The sequence below is a fragment of the Chiloscyllium plagiosum genome, unplaced genomic scaffold, assembly GCF_037043375.1.
Source record: "Chiloscyllium plagiosum isolate Xiang-an unplaced genomic scaffold, Cpla_swu_hap1 HiC_scaffold_24, whole genome shotgun sequence".
Lineage (NCBI taxonomy): Eukaryota > Metazoa > Chordata > Chondrichthyes > Orectolobiformes > Hemiscylliidae > Chiloscyllium > Chiloscyllium plagiosum.
The window spans coordinates 57,821,064-57,840,159 of NW_028270162.1; the positions used below are offsets into that span (position 1 = coordinate 57,821,064).

Consider the following 19,096-nt stretch of genomic DNA (forward strand, 5'->3'; position numbering starts at 1 on the left):
CACTACCAAGCCCCCAACTTAATGCAGTGCATTTGCACGAGCAATGAGACAATATACTTCTATATTAAGGGTCACATATTAAAAACTAAACATAATGTGAGGCCCAGTTCATGCAAAATCAAAGAAGCTGCTCCCATCTTAGAGCTTGTTGCATTCTTTTGACAGTGAGAACACCATTGAAATTTAATTTCTACGTGGTTACCATCTTGCATTCAGTTCTTAATGGCTCCAGCTTAATGCATTAATTTACTACGTGACAGGGAACACGTGCTCATATTCACATGCAACAGCTTGGACAAAGGGATGTATATTTGTAGTTCAGCAAAGAAGAATTATCACCTTTGCCTTTCTAAGAATGCCTGTTGTAAAAAAGAAGTGTTGACAGAGATCCAACTGCTCTGTGGCAAAGGACTGAGTAGACTTTGGAAGAGATAGCTGAAGTTGAGGTGAACTGAACTGACTAAAGTGAAGGTATTTAACCAATAGGAATTGAAATTGCACAGTGAGATGTACGTTTGTTTATAATTCCTTTCAGTAGTAGTCTGTGACAGATTTAAACTGTTGGCTTTAAATGGGTTGATCATCTTTTAAGTTGGGAACAGAGCAATTTCCAGAGAATGTGCTTAAACTATTCACTGACCAAATCAGTACAATAGTTTCTTTTGAAGAATTATGCAATTTTGAAAAGAAAAGAAAGCAACCTTTGAAATTTGGTTTAAAATAATGCCTAAGTTGTGGGATTTTAAGTTCTAATGATGTTGAATAAAAATGTTTTCCAATGCATTTGTCATTTCAAAACAAAACTTGAGCTGACCCAAATATTTCAGTGACTAGAAGTGAGGAGGTGGTGTCTCATGAATGTCACTTACACTTCAAGAAAAGGATGGTCTAAATAGATGAAGTTACATGCAGCGCATTCAAATTGCCCGGCTCATCTGAAACTGATATTTTCAGATGAGGTGTCATGAATTATTTTAAGTCATCCTACTTCCTGTTTTCTGCTTTATTTTGTCAAAATTCATATCCACATGCCAACATTTTAAATTATATTGCTTCAGGTTGAGTGAACCTGTATGTTACTCATCATTAAAGAGCTGCTTTCTGATTTCCTCTCGAGCTTCGCACATTATGTAGTAGACTTTCAGTGATACATTATGCCTGGTAGATGTGAATGTATTGTTTAGTTTACATATTCATTTTAGTTAATATAGCTTTGATTTTTAAAATTAAATGCTTTTAATTTGTATATATTTCCCCAGTTGTGAAAACCGGGTAATTATTGTTAAGACTCTGAGACTAGCTATATTGTCTCTTCAACCCTGCAGATCCCTGTGTTGCTGTAGTAATCACATTGTAGTATGAGTGGCCCCATAAGTTTAATCTTGGATTTTCCTTGTGACTTTTCCCTTGCACCTTATTCAGGAACATAACATCAGAAACTTCCCATACCAGATTGGGTGCATTAGTCTATCACTCTGCCATCACTATAACCTATTCTGGGAAGTTGAGAGGGTTATGGTGTGGGGGAGGAGAGAGAGAGAGAAAAAGAATAGGCTAGAATATTTTTCCCTCTGGTCTAAACTCATGGACAAGTAAATAGTGCATAGTTATTCCAGGATGTTTGCTGTCAACCAAATGCAAATGTAGCTCTTCCAAAACAATTAATTTAGGTTTAAGAATTGTTTATTGGTGAATGTTCTGAGTGTAGTATGTAAATTAATGGAAAGTCCTTAGATCAAAAACATATTCTGCAAAGTGAAGCAAGCCTTAAAGCCACAGCCAGGTCACAGAATCAGATGTTATGGAGGATGTTATATTTGATTTCTTTATGCCACTGCAGGCTGTGGCTAACATTGATTTTGCTGTGTTTCTGCAGATGGTGAGATGGATGGATTGAAATGTCAGCATCAGGACTCACAGGACAACTCTGACTCATTTGGAGATCTCTCTGACATCAGTGACCTTAAGTCTCCTTTGAAACATGACCAGGATGAGTCTTTTCAATGTGACCTCAACAATGGAAAAGTTAAAATGGAAGCCAATGCCGAGCAGTATGCTGAACCGAAGAAGTACAACTGCCCGGACTGCGGCTCAGTATTTAAATCCAAGTCCTATCTGAACAAGCATATGCTGAAGGTCCATGTCAAGCCCACTGCTGGTGCACTGGCTGACTTGCCCACTGGCCTAAGCTCACCCTTTTCACCCCAGCAAAACATGTCTCTCTTGGAGTCTTTTGGGTTTCAGATTGTACAGAATGCATTTGGCTCTTCTTTAGCTGATCCTGATCCTGGCCCAGAGCCTGAACCAAGCACTGAGGACTCTGCTGAGCAGAAGTGAGGTCTCATCCAGGAATAGCTTCTCAAAGTACAAAAGATGGTCGGCTTCCAAGTAATGGCAGTACTTAGATTGTCCAAATTTCTTTTTAAAAATGACATAGAAAACAGAACAATGGGTGCTGGATCTGTAACCAGCCTGGCCATCAGACTTGGTGTTCTCCAGGACATTTTCTTGGGTTGAAGACAGTTCGTTACCCTTTCATATAGAAGGTGTCAATTGCCCACAAGTTGGATGTAGCAGGTGTATTTGTAGCACTCTCAGTGTGCGAATTGGGGGTTATCTCCAGCAGCTAATTATTTCCAAAGAACTGCTTTCATAGATGGTTGCAGTGTGTCCTTTTGGCAGACATAACTCATGCCAGCTAACATGTCTGCACAATTAAATTAATAATTGGTAGGGCAGACTCGAGAGACCAAATGGCTCACTCCTGCTCCTGTTTCTTATGTTCTTATGTTTTAAAATTCTAAAAGTATACACTAAAAAGTCATTTAACTTCGAAAACTACAGTATGGAATGGCTTAGATACAGGTGTTAAGATCAGTTTAGTCCAAATATTAAGATATAACTCCAAAACCCAAAAAGGAACAGTTCTCTCACAACACAGTGATTGTTGTTGGGTGCCTTCTTTAAATATTAACGCAAGTCATAGAACTGTTGAGTGCTTTTGTGAATAGAAGTGGCTATTTGAGTCACCCATGTGCTAGTCTGGATGATGAGGGATAGTACGTTAACATCTTAAAGGGTACTACCAAGCACTAAATTGCTGACCGCAATGCATGTGTTTGCATCAAATACTGCTGTTTGGTACTTGTAACTAAATTGTAAAAAACAGAAACAGATGTTATGATTTCAGTACAGGAATTATTTGTAAACATACCTACAAGTGCACGTACACAATGATGAGAGAAAATTCCAGTTAACCTTTAGAGCAGAGCGCGCGGTCAATTTTCAAAGTGAATTCTACCTGCAGTCATTAGCTGCTGATGGAGAGAAAACCCACATCCCTTTATCAGCATTTACCCTTATTCAAGGCCCTAATTTTTGGAAAGTTGAATCATATGTTTTAAGGTTTGTGTGCTTTTTTCCCCACTAATGCACATGCACATGCAAAAATCCTTCCATCTAATCTAATTTTTTAATGGAAACTGTGTTGTAAGTTGCTAAAGATGTATCACTTTGCTGGGCATTTTAACCATTCGTGTTGTCTCCTTTGGCACCAAATGCAGGCAGGCTTTCAGCTCTTCAGAGCAATGAATAACTGCACACAACATTGGGATGAAAGCATTCTCTTGCCAAATTTATATTGAGGAGATTAACTTTTTGTTTTAAAATAGAAAAAGGAACCTGTGATAGGAGCTAGAGATTAACAAAGTTTTGTGCACATATTATGTGAAACTTAAAGTTTGTTTTTGAAAGCTTCAAGGTAGAATGAAAACAGATGGAACAGTAAAAAGGCTTTTCTTGTACAGGTCAAGTCTTTGGAGTCCAAAGGGACAACTGCACCAGATCTTCAGTTAGTTAATGGACTGTCACATGGGGTTCTTGATTTTTATTCATGTTTATTTATAACTAGGAATGGAGTTGAAGTTAAGCAATTTGATTTTATTAATATTGTAATGTCTTTGGTACTAATGCCTTTGGTAAAATTAGAGAGAAATAGTCTTCATACAATTGATGATGATGTTCCAAAATCCGTATAATGTGATTTCCACCTGAAGTGCGCATTTAAAAAAAAACGAAGGTGATTATGCTTTGAAACTGCAGTTTGATCAGCATAGCAGAAGCTATAAGAAAAGAATGGTCAGTACTTAACAGAATTAACTAGAGTGAGATTAACCATTATCTTTACAATAAAACGATAGTAAACGCAGATTAGCGTTCAGATCTTGCCTGACCCGAAATGAAACTGAAATTGCATTTTCTGTGAATGGTATAGTTGTAATACAGTCAGTTCTTTATAACACATTGGTTGCTTTCTGGTGCAACCCTGCATTATAGAAAAATTGTGCTTTAAAAATGGCTCTTAAAGTATTGGTGCTGTAATCATGTTACAGCCAACACGTGTTTTAAAACGTTGTGTTGTAAAAACAGCATCCACAATTAGTCGTGTCACAGCGAATTCACATTGACAAAACACGTTATGACAGAATGTCCTATATCAAAATTATTACTGCAGTCAGAATGGGTAATTTTGAATCTAGGAGTTGCCTGTCAGGTGTAGGTGGTTGAGTGATGCTGTACACTCATGGCAAACTAAGAGGTGGCAGTGCAGTAGTCAAGTAACTTGTCTGAGAAAGTGGATAAATAGCCTTAATTTCTGCTAATTATGCTGATGTTCAGTCATATTGTCACTGTTTTTTTGACATAGCTTAGCACCTGAAAGGAACAATTGGGTCATAGCAATGTGGAGATGGGCGAGCGAGAGAAAGAGAAGAAAAAACATTTTTATTTTAATACTCTTTACAATTCTATTTCAGTAATCAAAACCAGCGTTTTAAACTAAACCTATGTTTGGGTCAATGGCATGCTTGAGGTGCCTGTTGAGCTTTGATGTAGGAGACCACATCAATTTTGAAAGGATCTAGGCCTGTGTAATTTTCCATCCAACAGCAGGATCAGTTTCTTATCCTTTTCATTTGAGTTTGAATGGGACGAAAAGTTTGTCATGGTTAGTCCCACATTAAATTTAATATTATGGATACTTTGAGGGATGTCATAATTTATGTTTTGTCTTGTTTTATATATGTATATCTATATATTTGTATATTTGGTGAGGTTTTGTACTAGGAAATAAGACACTTTACCACTTCGGTGACATGCTAATTTGGCACACTTGCTCAGGTCAGGTCTGGCACAGACCACATGCTGCCACAAAGTGTATCAAAAACAAACTTTTCTATTTCCATGTCAACTATTTTTACAGATTCTCTGAGTTGTGTTATTAACTTGTAATTCAGAGGCATTCTACAGTAACTGGTTGAATATGGTGCTGAATTCCCTTTCATTTACTGCCGTTATTGTAGGGCCAGCAATCTTTTTATTGCATCTGTTTGGAACATGTTAAAGGAGGCTGGAAGAACACAGCAAGCCAATAGGTCGACTTCTCCACCTCCTGATGCTGCCTAGCTTGCTGTATTCTTCCAGCTTCTTGCCTGTCTACTTTAGATTTCAGCATCTAGTGGCTGCCTGAATACTAGCAGCTAACTAGCAACAGGGAAGACACGTACTTGTAGTTGAGATCAAGCAGAAAGGACAGGAGAACAAACAAACAAACAGTTTCTGTAAAGCTGCAGTGAGATCCAGCTGTCCTCGTTGCTGTTGATATTTGCAGGTTCTCAGTAACTTTGGAGCTAGAACATGGGCATGGAGAGAAATTTCTATATTTACATTAGTTTTGGGTTGGCCTCTGCAAAAACAACCCGTCTTTTTTGACTCTAACCAGGAACATTTTGAAGCCAGGTCTCTTGTGCTAGATATAGACTATGTGTACACTACTGACTTTTTTCCTTCCTTGTCTCAAAATCCAGAAGTTTGTGCTGATTATTAGCAAAATGCTCTTCATTGCTAATGAATGAAAGATACTCTGATAAACCCAAAAATATTTCCCAATAAATGTCCTATTTAGGTTAAGATTTCTGTCGGCTTGATTACATTTAAAAGGCTGACTTAAGTGCTTTGTTCTGTTTGAGTTTCCACCAAGTCTGAATGTTATTGCTTTGACCCTTAGATACTACCTATGTGCATCGTGCATAGAGTAGTTGGAGCCAGATTGTAGTATGGATGTTGTGGGTCCCTCATGATGAACTCTGAGCTGGTATGGAAAAATTGGCCTCTGGTTCCTGTTCTTAATGACTTTGTCAGTGACGTTTCCTTGAGGTATGTACAGAAGTTGAGTATTTATGTTAAGTTAGACTATGCTCTTCTTTGAAGCCCCAGAAGGTACCCCAACAATACTGATCCTGAATTCTATGCAATGACTCTTCCAGAAATTGCTAATGGACTGATCAAGTGCAGACAGAATTGGGATTGGCTTCATTTGTTGCACTGCCCATTTGGAGCTTGATAGCCATTCATTGTTTACGTTTGCATACTGAGATAGCAAGGGACATGAGGCTGCCCTGCAGCAGTTGAACTGTGTCCAACAAGATCGGTGTCTTTCATAAGGTAAGGTGAGTATTGACACGTAGATAAACTGCAACTCTTACGAGGACTGCATAAAACACAGAAATGGAAGTGTTTAAAATCTGTAATCCAACCTGTTCTGAGATTAGCACAGGTTGGATTACAGATGCACAGATTTAATTTGTATGAACATATTTAGTTTCTGAGAAATAGTGATTTGTGGAAATGAGAACCTCTAAACAGAAGATGTATTTTTTAAAAAAATCAAACTGCCATTCTGGAAAAAAAAGTTACTGTAGAGATAAGCTACTGGTGGAAGCTTGTTATTAGAATGGATTAATTTGAGTTGGGAATTAATCTTGGGGAGGTTTATTTGATTTGTGTTCAAACTGCAAGATGGCAACTTGCAAAATTTTCAATTGTGGATAACAAGTTTTAGAATGAAAGGTCCTTTACTTGGCTAGGCGAGGAATGAACCCCACTGTGGGAAGGAGATTTGAGATGGGTATATGTTACATCTTTAAAGTGTATTCTTTCAAATTAATCAACTTCTCTTTCAAGTTTTTCTCCCTTTTAGCAAGTAATTTGCCTTTGAGCAGATGCCATATCTGTGACAAAGCATTTAATGGCAGGCACAAATTGCTTAGAACATTAGAGTCTGGGCAAATGTAACATAAAAGAGTTGGGTACTGTTTCTTAAAGTTGCTATAACCTGAATTGGGTGAATTGCTGAGTTTTACTACTGCTAGGATTGTTGGATCAACAGGGTGAAATGTTGGGTGCTGAAGAGACTTGAAAAGTTTTTTTTTCACAGGATTGCTGTCCTTTTTGATATATGTTGAGTGCTTTATAACAGTGTGGAGTTTTCTTTTAAGCAAATATTTTTATTCTGAATTTCCCTTAAGTCTGCAAAGTGATGTGATTTTCACAGTGAGAAATACTCGTGCGGTGCATGTTTGTCAATATTCCTCAAGAAGAAATAATGAAATTACAAGTAAATAAAGAAATAATCGTAGGCAGGAACTTAAGTGACCCCATTTCTTCCCCCCAATAATGTTAAAAACCAACAGTATTTTCTAAGGATGTTTGTTTTAATTGCTATGCATTCATGAGATGTGAGCATTGCTGGCTAGCCATCATTCTATACCCATCCTTAATTGCCGTTGAAAGGGTGGTGGTGAGCTATCTTCTTGAACTGCTGCAGTCCATGTGGTGGAGAGACACCTAAAATGTTGTTGGGGGGGGGGGGGGGATGTTCCAGGGTATTGATCCAGCAGCTATAAAAAATAATGATAATAGTTCCATAACCTATTAAATAGTATGAAGAAAAGGAAGAGAATTGGGATTAAACTGGGGTCATGACTGATCTCTGTGGTTTAATTCTACTTCTCATTTCTGAGTTAGTGGGTAATAGTCACTGCATAGAGACAATATTTTGGGTTTCGGAGGGACATCTGAAAAGTAATTTGCAAGGATGAATACTGTAGATTCTCTCCATTGATAGAAATTGGTCTTCATGTTAGACAGGATGTGAGTAGGTGGGGTCAAAAGTTGGGAAGGAGATTGCATGATGTGTTGGATAACTTCAGGTCAATTTGCTTTCACTGTCTGAAATGTTGACTTCTGTTGCAATTGGCAGAACTGTTTTGGGTAAAAACAAAGCGCTCCTGTGCACTGTCTGTAGAGCAAAATACAAGACCCATATTACAGAAGTGTATAATGTTGGAGATGGGCTGTTTAGACCTAGACATTTCCTTATGGGAATAGGACAGTTTTTGAAAAAAAAATTGGATATGGTAAACACACACACACCACCAAAGTATATCCTTCTCTTTTTAAATTCGACTATTGAGGCAGATGCTCCCAAAATAATGGGTGGGTCATCCTGTATTCTATTCAGATTTGTACAAGCTTGACTGTAAGAAGTTCCTGCGACTGCAGTCAAACAATTCATTTCTCCCTGTGTATATAGATAGTTTGTCCTTTAATGTATCTGTGCTATTTGTCTCTGCTACAAAGTCACAAGTTGCAAGTTTTAGCCAGTATCTGGACAAGAATATTTATCTGCCAGTTAGTACTGCTGATGAAAAAGCAGTTGCTATGCACAGTGGACATCAGCCGGAGTCCAGTGGCTAGAGCTTTCCGCTTGCGTGAGAGGGAGTTCCACTCCAGAGATTTGAATTCTGTCTTGAGGGAGTTCTGCTGTCTCAGCTGGTTGCCTTTCAACTGACTTGGGAATTTGACTGCTCTCTGAGGCAGATGCAGAGATCCTATGTTTGGGGTGAGGGATGGGAAATGGTCTTTGGTATCCTAGTTAATGTTTAATCAACATTGTTGAAAACAATTCAGTCTTCTCCAGAATGTATTTGTGGGCCTTGCTTTGTGCAAAATGACTATCTAATTTCCCACTTTAAAACATTTCAGAAGCATTTCATTAGCTACAGAGTGCTCTGGAACATCCTGATATTATTCAACACTATATAAATGAAGATCTTTCTTTCAATCCTACAATCCCAATTCATTTGTATGTTCCCTAAGAAACCAGTGGCCAAAACATCCCAGGGTGAAACAGCAGCTAAGTTAACTGATGGCTTCGTTGTTAAGGACACCACCCAGTTCTGCATTGAGCTGCACAGGTTTGTGTTTAATTATTGTTCAGTATTGAATTAGTTTTAGTATCCTGATGTATGGAGGATCAAGAAAGTAAGTTCCATTTGTGATTGCAACTAGAAATTGCTTGTGTAAAAACATAGATGAGGTAGGAATGTCTACCTTTTCTGTGGCTGCAAGCTGACACTTATTGTCAAGATTTAATTATGAAGACTGACAATTTAAGCAAGGTCCAAGAGGGCTGTAGGTGCCCTTAAAAATTTGGGGGATGGGGGAACGGAGGTATTGAATCACGTTTCTTTTCTCCCTCATTTTGTGTTAAAACCTTTGTAAAAGGATCAGACAATGAGCTGGTGTCAAGTGGACAAGATATAGTCAGCTCAACGCTGCAGTGAAGCAGAAAGCCACTGAAATGAATCTCGGTTGCTCTGAATTGCCATCTAGTGGCTGTCTGAATACTAGCAACTAACTAGCAACAGGGCAGAATACATGTAGTTGGGATCAAGCAGAAAGGAGAGAGGGGAACAAAGTTTCTGTAAAGCTACAGTGACATCCAGCTGTCCTCTTCGTTGCTGTTGATGTTTGCAGTTTCTCACAGTAATTTTGGAGATAGCATGGAGAGAAATTTCTATATTTACATTAGTTTTGGTTGACCTCTGCATAATCTTAGTCTAGGTACAAAAGGAGGCAATGATACTTCTTTGGGATCTTTAAGTGACAACCTCTTCTCTCTTTATTATAACTTGCTGTAAAATTGTAAATGTGTTCTTTAGAAATTTAAATGACTTTGTTGAACAATACAACTAAACAGAATGCTTGTTCAGCATATCATCCCCCTGCCAACTTATTGGTAGAATCCATTTCTGTGCTTTTCTCCCGTAGCTCAGTAAATCTCTAATTCACATACTTATCTGTTGAATGTTACTGTTGAGTCTCAGATTATTTAAAAACAAACATTTCTTGCTGTCACTTCTTTTTGCACTCAGGTTAACTCTGTATTCCCTAGTTGCCAACCCTGTTACTACTCATTCCTTCATTATATCATCAAGTCTGTTCATGATTTTCAATACCTCCATAAAATCATCTCTTAATTCTCTTCTATGGAGAACAAATATAGCTTCAGTCACACAGTGCAATTGAACCCTTATTCCTAGTACCATCCCAATAAGTCTCTGGTGTCCTCTTCAAGGCCTTAACTGTATGTTGAACGCTATCCAGCTGAGGCATAGTAAGTGTTTGCAATAAAGCTTTGGCATAACTTTCTTGCTTTTAAAATCATCCATTATTAATAAAGCCATGGATCTCCAATGCTTCTTAATAGATTGCCAAACTTCTGTCACCTTCAAAGATTGATATATAATTTACCTGCAGTTTCTCCGAATCCACCACATTTTAAAATTCTACCATTTAGTTAATGTTGCTTCTCCCCTGACTTCCTAACAAAATGAATCACTTCACACTACTTTGGTGTCTGCCCATTACACCAGTCTGACCATAATCTTTCTCATTGTTTAATATATTTCTGTTTTATGTCACCTACAGACTTTGAAATTATGGCCTGGTGATGGTATTTCTCCTTCATAAATGAACAGAATGAAGTGCAGTTAGTATGAGGGTACATGGAGCAACTGTTTGGAGAACTGTTCAATAGCTGGATGTATTTGGGAAAACAAAGAGTAAATGCTGGATATATTTGAATACCCTTTTCTGCTGATGTTTTTTGACCATGGGATGTATTGTAACGACTTATTTCTGTGAAAGTCCTGTGTGATTTCAGTGAGTTGTAATCCGAAGTAATGCTGAACCATTTCTGATGCTCAGCTTGCATGTCCTATCAGCACACGCGCGCACACAGTCTGTATGACAGTTGATATTTACAATGTTGCATTGACGCTGTAGGCTGCCAGGACAGTTTGAGATTTTAATTAACCCATTAAGGTGTGTTTCTTTTAAGTGCTTTGAGGCATTTAACAGAACCACTGGAGATGAATTCTCTCCAAGGTTCTTGGTCATTTCATGGTTGACATGAAAAATATTGACACTGTTAGTGCTGTTACATTTCCCTCCTCTCAGTGTCTCACATTTGCATTCTGTGTACCTCTTTTTACCAGTGTCAACTTTTCATTTCCAGATTTTCTAAACAAATTAAAATTCTGACATTCCGAAGATATGTCTCAAAAGCTCATCCTCCGGGTAACGGGTCCAGTCCATTGACCTGACACTAACGTACCCTATTTGACCAGCCTACAACTGTTTCTGATTATTGTGAAGCACATCTAAAAATAGACTTGATCCTAAATGGAGCTGTGTGTGTGCGCGCCATATATATATGGATTTCTCATGTGTAAATGAGCACCGAGCTAGGAAAAATTGCTGTAAGCTTGCACATTCTTCATCAAGCATGAACAAACAAGAATGTTAACTGCAAATATAAACCAGCGGAAGAATACTGTCACTAAAGTTTGTCTGCAGTGAAATGGGTGTTTGAAAGCAATGTGCTGTGTCAACTTGAACTGTGATGTAATAGGCCCAGGTGCATATAATGTTCTTTCAGGGTCGAAGCTGAATTTAGCAAGTGCATTCTGAATTATATTGATACTGGGCTTGTATGCTCACAAGTACAAGTCTGTCGGTAGTGCTGGAAAAAATTTAAAAGAATGAATTGAAAACATTGCAGCATAACTGCCTCAATATACTTCTTATTTCTGTATGAATTTAAGAATCATAAAATCATAAGAAATAGGAGCAGTAGGCTATCCAACCCATCAAACCTGCTGTACCTTCTAATAGGATCATGGTTGATCTGATTGTGGCCTCAACTCCATTTTACAACCTGTCCCAGAAACCCTCCTTTTGTCAATCAAAAATCTGTCTAATTAAGCCTTCACTGCTCTCTGGGCTAGAAAATTTCAAAGACTTGTGATCTTCTGTAAGAATAAATCACTCCTCATCTACATCCTCAACGGGAGACCTTTTTTTTGACTTTGCAACCCTAGTTCTAGATTCCCCAATGAGGGCAAACATCTTCTCAGTATCTACCCTGCCAAGCACCTTGGAACCTTTCATGTTTCAGTTAGATGACTTCTGATTCTTCTGAGCCCCATTGAATGCATGCCAAATCTGCTCAACCTTTCCTCGTGAGACAGCACCTCCTTCAAATGCACCATCGAACTATTTCAATACAAATCTGTCCTTCCTTATGGAGCCCAGAACTGTGTTCAGTACTACAGGTAGTATCCCCAATTTCCTGCTCAGTTAAAGCAAGATCTCCTGAAATTTGGAGTGCATTCCCCTTGCAATAAAGGCCAATATTCTATTTGCTGCCTTAATTACTTGCTGTAACTGCATGCTAATGTTTTGATTCATGTCCTAGGAGGCTCAAATCCCTTTGTATAGCAGTATTCTGCAATCTCTATCCGTCTAAATAATCTGCTTTTGATCTGCCAAAATGGACAACCTCTCACTTTCTCTCATTATACTCTCTTTTTGCCCACACTCTTTGCTTTTATATTTTTTATTGAAAATGTGGTGCTGGAAAAGCACAGCAGGTCAGGCTTATGCCCGAAACGTCGATTTTCCTGCTCCTCGGATGTTGCCTGACTTGCTGTGCTTTTCCAGTACCACACTCTCAACTCTGATCTCCAGCATCTGCAGTCCTCACTTCCTCCTTTTTTTTGTGTCCTCCTGATATATTACTTTCCTACATGTCTTGGGTACCATCAGTAAATCTGGCTACAATCCAATCGACCCCTTCATCCAAGTCATTGATAGAGATTGTAAATGACTGAAGCACTGGTCCCTGCAGCAATCTACTCGTTAGTTGCCAACCTCAAAATGGCATTATTCCTTTGTAGTTTTGAAATGACCGAGAGGGAATGGAATGGGCAGTTTGTAAATGCAGCGTATTTCTGTGTCTGTGCTGTTTGTTCCTCACCTCTCTATTTCAGAGTAATAATGTTGCATTGAAACAAAGTCATGGAGAACAGTGACTTTGCGAGCCAATTACTTGTCCTTCTGTTTGGATAAAGTCCCAGAAAAGCCACTTTTAATGTTCTGTATCTGAAATAGCCAAAACCTTTTTTGCAGTTTGCAGTGTAGAGGCTTGGGAACCAATTGTCCATAATACACTGGAGTGCTTTCCTTACTGTGATTATGTATTGACAAATAATAATATAATTAATTATTTAACAAATTCCCTTGTTTATGAGAGAATTCCCTGGTGCTTTAATTTGCCAGGTCACTGCTATTACTAGTGAAGTTTACTTCATCAAGTTGAATGGGTCCTCCTGGCGGATTCCAGTACTTGGATCTGTCTTCTAAGAGAATTGTTCGTTAATGTTGAAAATTATTATATGATGTTACAGAAATGTAGAGGAGCATTGATGCATTTTTTGGAGAAATGGAAAAAAAATGTTGTTACCCTTTTAGAATAAGGTATTCTCTTCTTTTCCGTATTGAATACCATTTTGACCAGACAAAATTTACAGTCAACATTAACTCCACTGATACACCAGATAGTGTGTACTCTAATCATGACTTGAAATGTAAACTCTGCTGTGTTGTCACATTCACTACCTTTGACACCTCCTCCCTTCCCAAAAACACCCCCAAAACCCCTTCCAAAAAAGCTTTCTGGTCCCACTCCACTGAAGTAATGCTCGAAAGTCATTGATGAAGATACCATGCATGTCTGATCGGTCATTGAAGAAAGGACTACTGTGAGCAAATTGATGTAGCATTAGAGGAATGACTCCATTCACTTCCCACAACCAAAGCAATATGATGTATGCTTGGTATAGTTGTTGACATTTTGCTTGTGAGTCACTATCATTACCATCTTTATCCCCCCCGCCCCCGCACCTTAGTGACACAATACTGTCGCAATCCAGTGCAGTTAATGGGATTGATCTATGTGGCATTACTGTTGATTCCAGGCAGTCTGCTAGCAGATATGAACATTGATTCAGGGGTACTAAGTCAGGAGCTTGCTGCTTTGGGTCCCTTCAGGAGCTCCCAGACTGAGTAGCCTAGGCTAAGAGCAAGCTAAGAGAGAATACACTATGCAGCCACTGTAGGTACAGGATTTCACTCAGGAGTTAAAGCAGGGTTTCAAGGCTGTTTGCAAAGAAGTGTCTCGGGTACCTGACACAGTGTAACCTCAACTGGTGGATTGTGTATGTTTGGAGTGTGTTGTTCCTGATTGGTTGGAAGGAGATTGTACATTAGCTTAAGTCCTTTTATTCTTCATTTGTACCATAATGGGTAGGTGAATGGAAAATCAGAGATTTAAATGCTAAATGTTTGAACTAGTTTGTATGCTATATCAGAACCCTTTATTCTGTTAATGCCAATAACTGCTTGCTACCGTTCTTCTTGTAATGTGTACAGGTTTGGTAGATCTTGATAAATTTCCTGAGGTAGTGCTAAAAGCCTCTGTGATGCAAACATATGTTATGTTGATCATGTGACTGTTCAGAAAATTAATTTTTCTTTCAATGGTTTTTTCAGTACTATGTACAAGCCATGACTTGATTGCAAAGCTATATGAGAGAAGAGCCTTTGTTCTGGTCTGTGATGGCTTGTAAACTGTAGAAAGCTAAAGTAGATGATGTAATGTAATCTGTTCAATATTTTTATACTGTGGATGTTGGGGAGCAGGTGGATAATGCTTTACTAAGTCAGAGTAGTGTATTCATGATCTCCTAAACAAATACCTTTTTAGTTTGTGTTTCCGTGTAATTAAAAGCAATTTTTAAAATATGTTTAATAGTAGTGTGTGTCTTGATTATTCTGACTGTTTTAAAATTGTTAGAGCAGTGGAATATTGAGTTTATCTTATAGGAGTGCCCTGTCCTATTCATAGTTTCCCTCCATGGAGTGAAAAGTTCCTGCACTCAGATAAAATGTGTGTTCTACTATTCCTATTAATATGAGTTATGTTCTAATTAACTTAAAAGTAGCAACTACTGTCTTGCTTTCAGTTTGTTGGGTTAACTATTGGGAAGTTAGCATTTCGGATTCACTGACACATGCTGCTGATCTGAATTGAATTATGTGTCAGCACAGAATTATCACTAGGATTTCAGGCAATTCTTCCCTTTCACCTTCCTCACTTACACTGCAGGGCAAAGGTTTACAATTTGCCCTTCCTGTATCAGACTCCATCTTGAAAGTGTATTTCAGGCCATAGAATGTATTTAGGTAGTCTGTTGGGTCCAGATATAAAACACAACTACAGGCTCAACCACTTCACATATTTCACAGGAGCAAAGTTATAGTTAGCTGAATGGAGCATCACTTTTTTTATGTGAATGGAGAAGGCACAGTAATTGCCATAGACCATTTTGGAAATGAGAGTTGTTTCATTGGAGAAGGTGATCCGTTTTATACCGGATAACTCATGCCTGGTCCAGATATATCTGTGAAGCTGATTTATAGCATTCCAGGAGAGTTGGCTGAAATCAATTTCTGGACAGTTGCTCCCTATGGGCCTCAAGGGAGATTAATCTTTAACAATTATGTAGAACAGTTCCACTTTTTCTTTATCTCCCACCTCTTTCCATCCAAGTACATTATGCTGTCCAGTGGTGAGATCTAGCTAATCTGGTCTTGAAATAGGAAACAGGAGACAGATTAGAACTTTACAAAGTCACTGAATGCACCTTAATTCAAGATAACACTCCTGTGTTTCAAGGAGGCTGTGCTTTTCAGCATGATAAACCAGGCTTTTGCGAGTAACAGTGCAGTGTTTACACTGACCTATACAGTATGCAACTCCTCTTTTTCCCTTCTCCATTTAAAATTTTCAATTCCAGCTAAGTACAAGCTACCAAAAGTAAGGGACCAATATGAATTCAGTGCTTCACAATAAATTGCTTGGAGAAGGCCTTGTCTTTTCTCATTTGCTGTGCTTTTTAGTTGTGGTGTAGCTAGTTGCTGAAAGTGAGAGAATTGTTGGAACAAACCTTTATTCTCTAGCAAACTTTTCCTGAAGCTCTTAAGATTTCATTTACTCAGAATGTGAGACGGTTCATTTGACAATTTGAGAGGGGAAGAGTTTTTTTTTAAAAAAGATGAATGTGATGGTTATATGCCAATGAATCAGCATCTCAGCCCCAATAAGTACTTGAATGGCTTTGGTACTGAGTGGCTGTGCCTCATCAACTGTTGTACGTTGACATTCTGACCATATACTGGGTCTATTAAGTGTGCTGTTGTTCCCTTGTAGGCTTAACTCTGACTAATAGGAAGAGAATTAATGAATTTTGGATGATAGAGTCAAAATGATTGTGTTTCCCAACCATCTGCTCTTACCATTATCTGTCCTGATGGGTGCCCAAGCTTTTTACCTTTGAGTCACCTGGATATGTACCTCAGGGGCCATCTGTTAGCTACAATATAATCTAATCTGTGGATGCTGAGATGTCTTGGTGTGCTAGTTGATCCACTATGGGGCAACAGGGCCAAGCAACAATTCCTGTCACCCACAGAGACACAATATTCAAACACATAAAAGTACAAGTGCGAAATGTGCAAATAGGAGTGGATTGATGAGCCTCATGGACTGGATTGACAGGGTCTTTGACCTGGATGTGATTTGGATATGCCTGTGACAAATGATCAAATGGATAGTGTTGGAGATATAACCTGATTGAATTCCTCCCCCCCCTACTCTTTCTTTCACCCCCTCCCCCAAATACAAATTTTGGTCCTGGCTGTTAATATAGAGTGTGGAAATAAAGCTAGCTGCGAGAATGATTTAGCCATATTTATGTATATAAAGTAATTAAGTAAAATCTGACCACACTGTAGTTCTACATAAGAAAAATGCACCTGCTTTATCTTGTCTTCAAATTGGATATTAATTGTGAAGTATGTCAGACTATACATGCGTGCTGCAGACCTGTTACTATGTGCCTTCAATGGGATATTTATATTTATACACACACACACACACACACACACACACAGTATAATACTATTGATTGGAGTACAGTTTATATGCAAAATTTCTGTTCTTAGTCTAAGATATTTGTATCTTTATCCCAGTCATTCTGAATCAGATTTTTAAAATGTAGCAATGTTATCCATGTTTGTCTGTTACGAAACTAGAAGTGTTTTTATTTACGTTTGGTAAAGTGACTGAATGCATGCCTGTTCCACGGGTATGTATTGCTTTTGTACTAGTTTGCAAGTTATATCCTCTGTATCATGTACTTACAGGGATGGATGTAATCATAAGACTTATTAATAAATGTCTAGAGTTACTGTGGAGTGTTCATGTCTTCATCAGTGATATCTTGTGGTGCAGCTCACAATAAGCCTGCAATATATCTACAACTTCCCTGTCATCTCACTTATGCTCATGGCCTATGTTCTCTCTTCAGCTTCTCCATCTTGTCAAAGGTTTCTGTAATTTCTTCTCATTCTCGGAGGGCACGTGGGTTTGTTGCTAATGCAAAGGATAATGGTATTAATGTAGTTCGAGGCATCTCTGTCATCATCTCTCCTGCTCTCCTCTCGTCTGTATCCCCAGATTCCTTTGCCTCATCCTCAATCGTTCACTATTGCCTCCACAAGTACTTCATCACCTCTCTGCCTCTTCCCATTAAATATCCTTGCTTCTCTTCGTGTTTTTCCCAGCTTTCTGTTCTCATTACTACACCACCCTTGTGTATGGATCCTTTCTCTTCTTCACCACCTACCCTTCCACTGCATATTCTCACTTCCTGCTGTACAGTTCATTTCTTCGCCAAAACTTTAAATGCTCAGACTTTGAACAATGAACTGAGAAACAGGCTTAAAGATCATAGAATCCCTACAGTGTGGAAACAGGACTTTCAGCCCATCGAGTCCACACCGACCCTCTGAAGAGTATCCCATCCTGACACACCTCCCAACTCTATCCCTATAGCCTTGCATTTACCATGGCCAATCCACTTAACCTGCATGTCTTTGGACTTTGGGAGGAAACCCATGCAGACATGGGAGAACGTGCAAATTCCCTACAGTTGCCCGAGGCTGGGATCAAGCCTGTGACCCTGGTGCTGCGAGGCAGCAAAGCCACCTTTTTTTAGGACCATGAAGATTCAAGATGATAAGGATTGAAAGGGTGTAAACTCATGACTAGAACAGAGGGGAAATGAAGCTGGGGTTGCTGCCAATACCAAATTGGACAGATGAGGTAAACCTACCTCAAGACTTGAACTTAGGGACAGTGAATGGACATTAGTACATAAGAGAAAGGAACAGAAAAAGGCCATTCGGCCCATCAAGTCTGCCATTTGATCAAGGCTAAAGTCTCTCAACTTTATTCCCACATAACCTTTTGATCCTATCTGCTATTAAATACACTCAATGACTTGGCCTCTATGGCCTTTTTTGGTAATGAGTTCCATTGATTGAAGAAATTCCTCCTCATCGCCATTCTAAAGGGTTGTCCCCTCACTTTGAAGCTGTGCCTTCAAATCCTTGTCTTTCTTACCAATGGAAACATCTCCATGTCCAAGCTATCCAAGCCTCTAAGCATTCTGTAAGTTTCAGTGAGATCTCCCTTCATCCTTCTAAAACTCCATCGAATACAGATTCAGAGTCTTCCAACTGCGCCTTACAGGAAGGAAATTATTCTTTTCAAGTGTGTATCCAATTCCTTTTTAAATGTGACAAATGAATCCATCTTCCATTTTCTTTAGATAATGCATTTGAGATAACTATTTCTTCAGTAATTGTCTGCCACCCCATATCTAATTATTTGAGTTTTTTTCTTAAGCTGTTCTAATGTTGCCAACAGTATGCAAACATATTCACGGATTGTTGTTTATTATTGTTGAGAGGAAAGCACAAGAACTGAGAGTCAGTGAAGTGGTGAGTTCACATGTTGTGGAGCTTGAGATGTTTACTATTATGGATCTTGTCAAGAAGGAATTTACAGTGATGTACATTTTGCAGATTGGGACGGGGAAGTATTGGGAGCCAACAGAACAGAAAGTGGGCTGAAATTGCGGATGACCACTGAGAAATGGTCCAG

At 38.7% G+C, this 19,096-nt stretch overlaps 1 protein-coding gene across 2 annotated transcripts in view; it reads left to right on the forward strand.

Moving 5' to 3' along the window:
* The window catches only part of patz1 (POZ/BTB and AT hook containing zinc finger 1), a 67,744-nt gene extending 50,407 nt beyond the window's left edge, over positions 1–17,337 (forward strand). For both annotated transcript variants that reach the window (XM_043716128.2, XM_043716129.2), the window contains one exon: positions 1,877–17,337. In XM_043716128.2, coding sequence (XP_043572063.1) covers positions 1,877–2,337 — 461 coding nt within the window. In that variant the 3' untranslated portion in view covers positions 2,338–17,337. The remainder of the gene's footprint in view (positions 1–1,876) is intronic.
* The last annotated feature ends 1,759 nt before the right edge of the window (positions 17,338–19,096 follow it).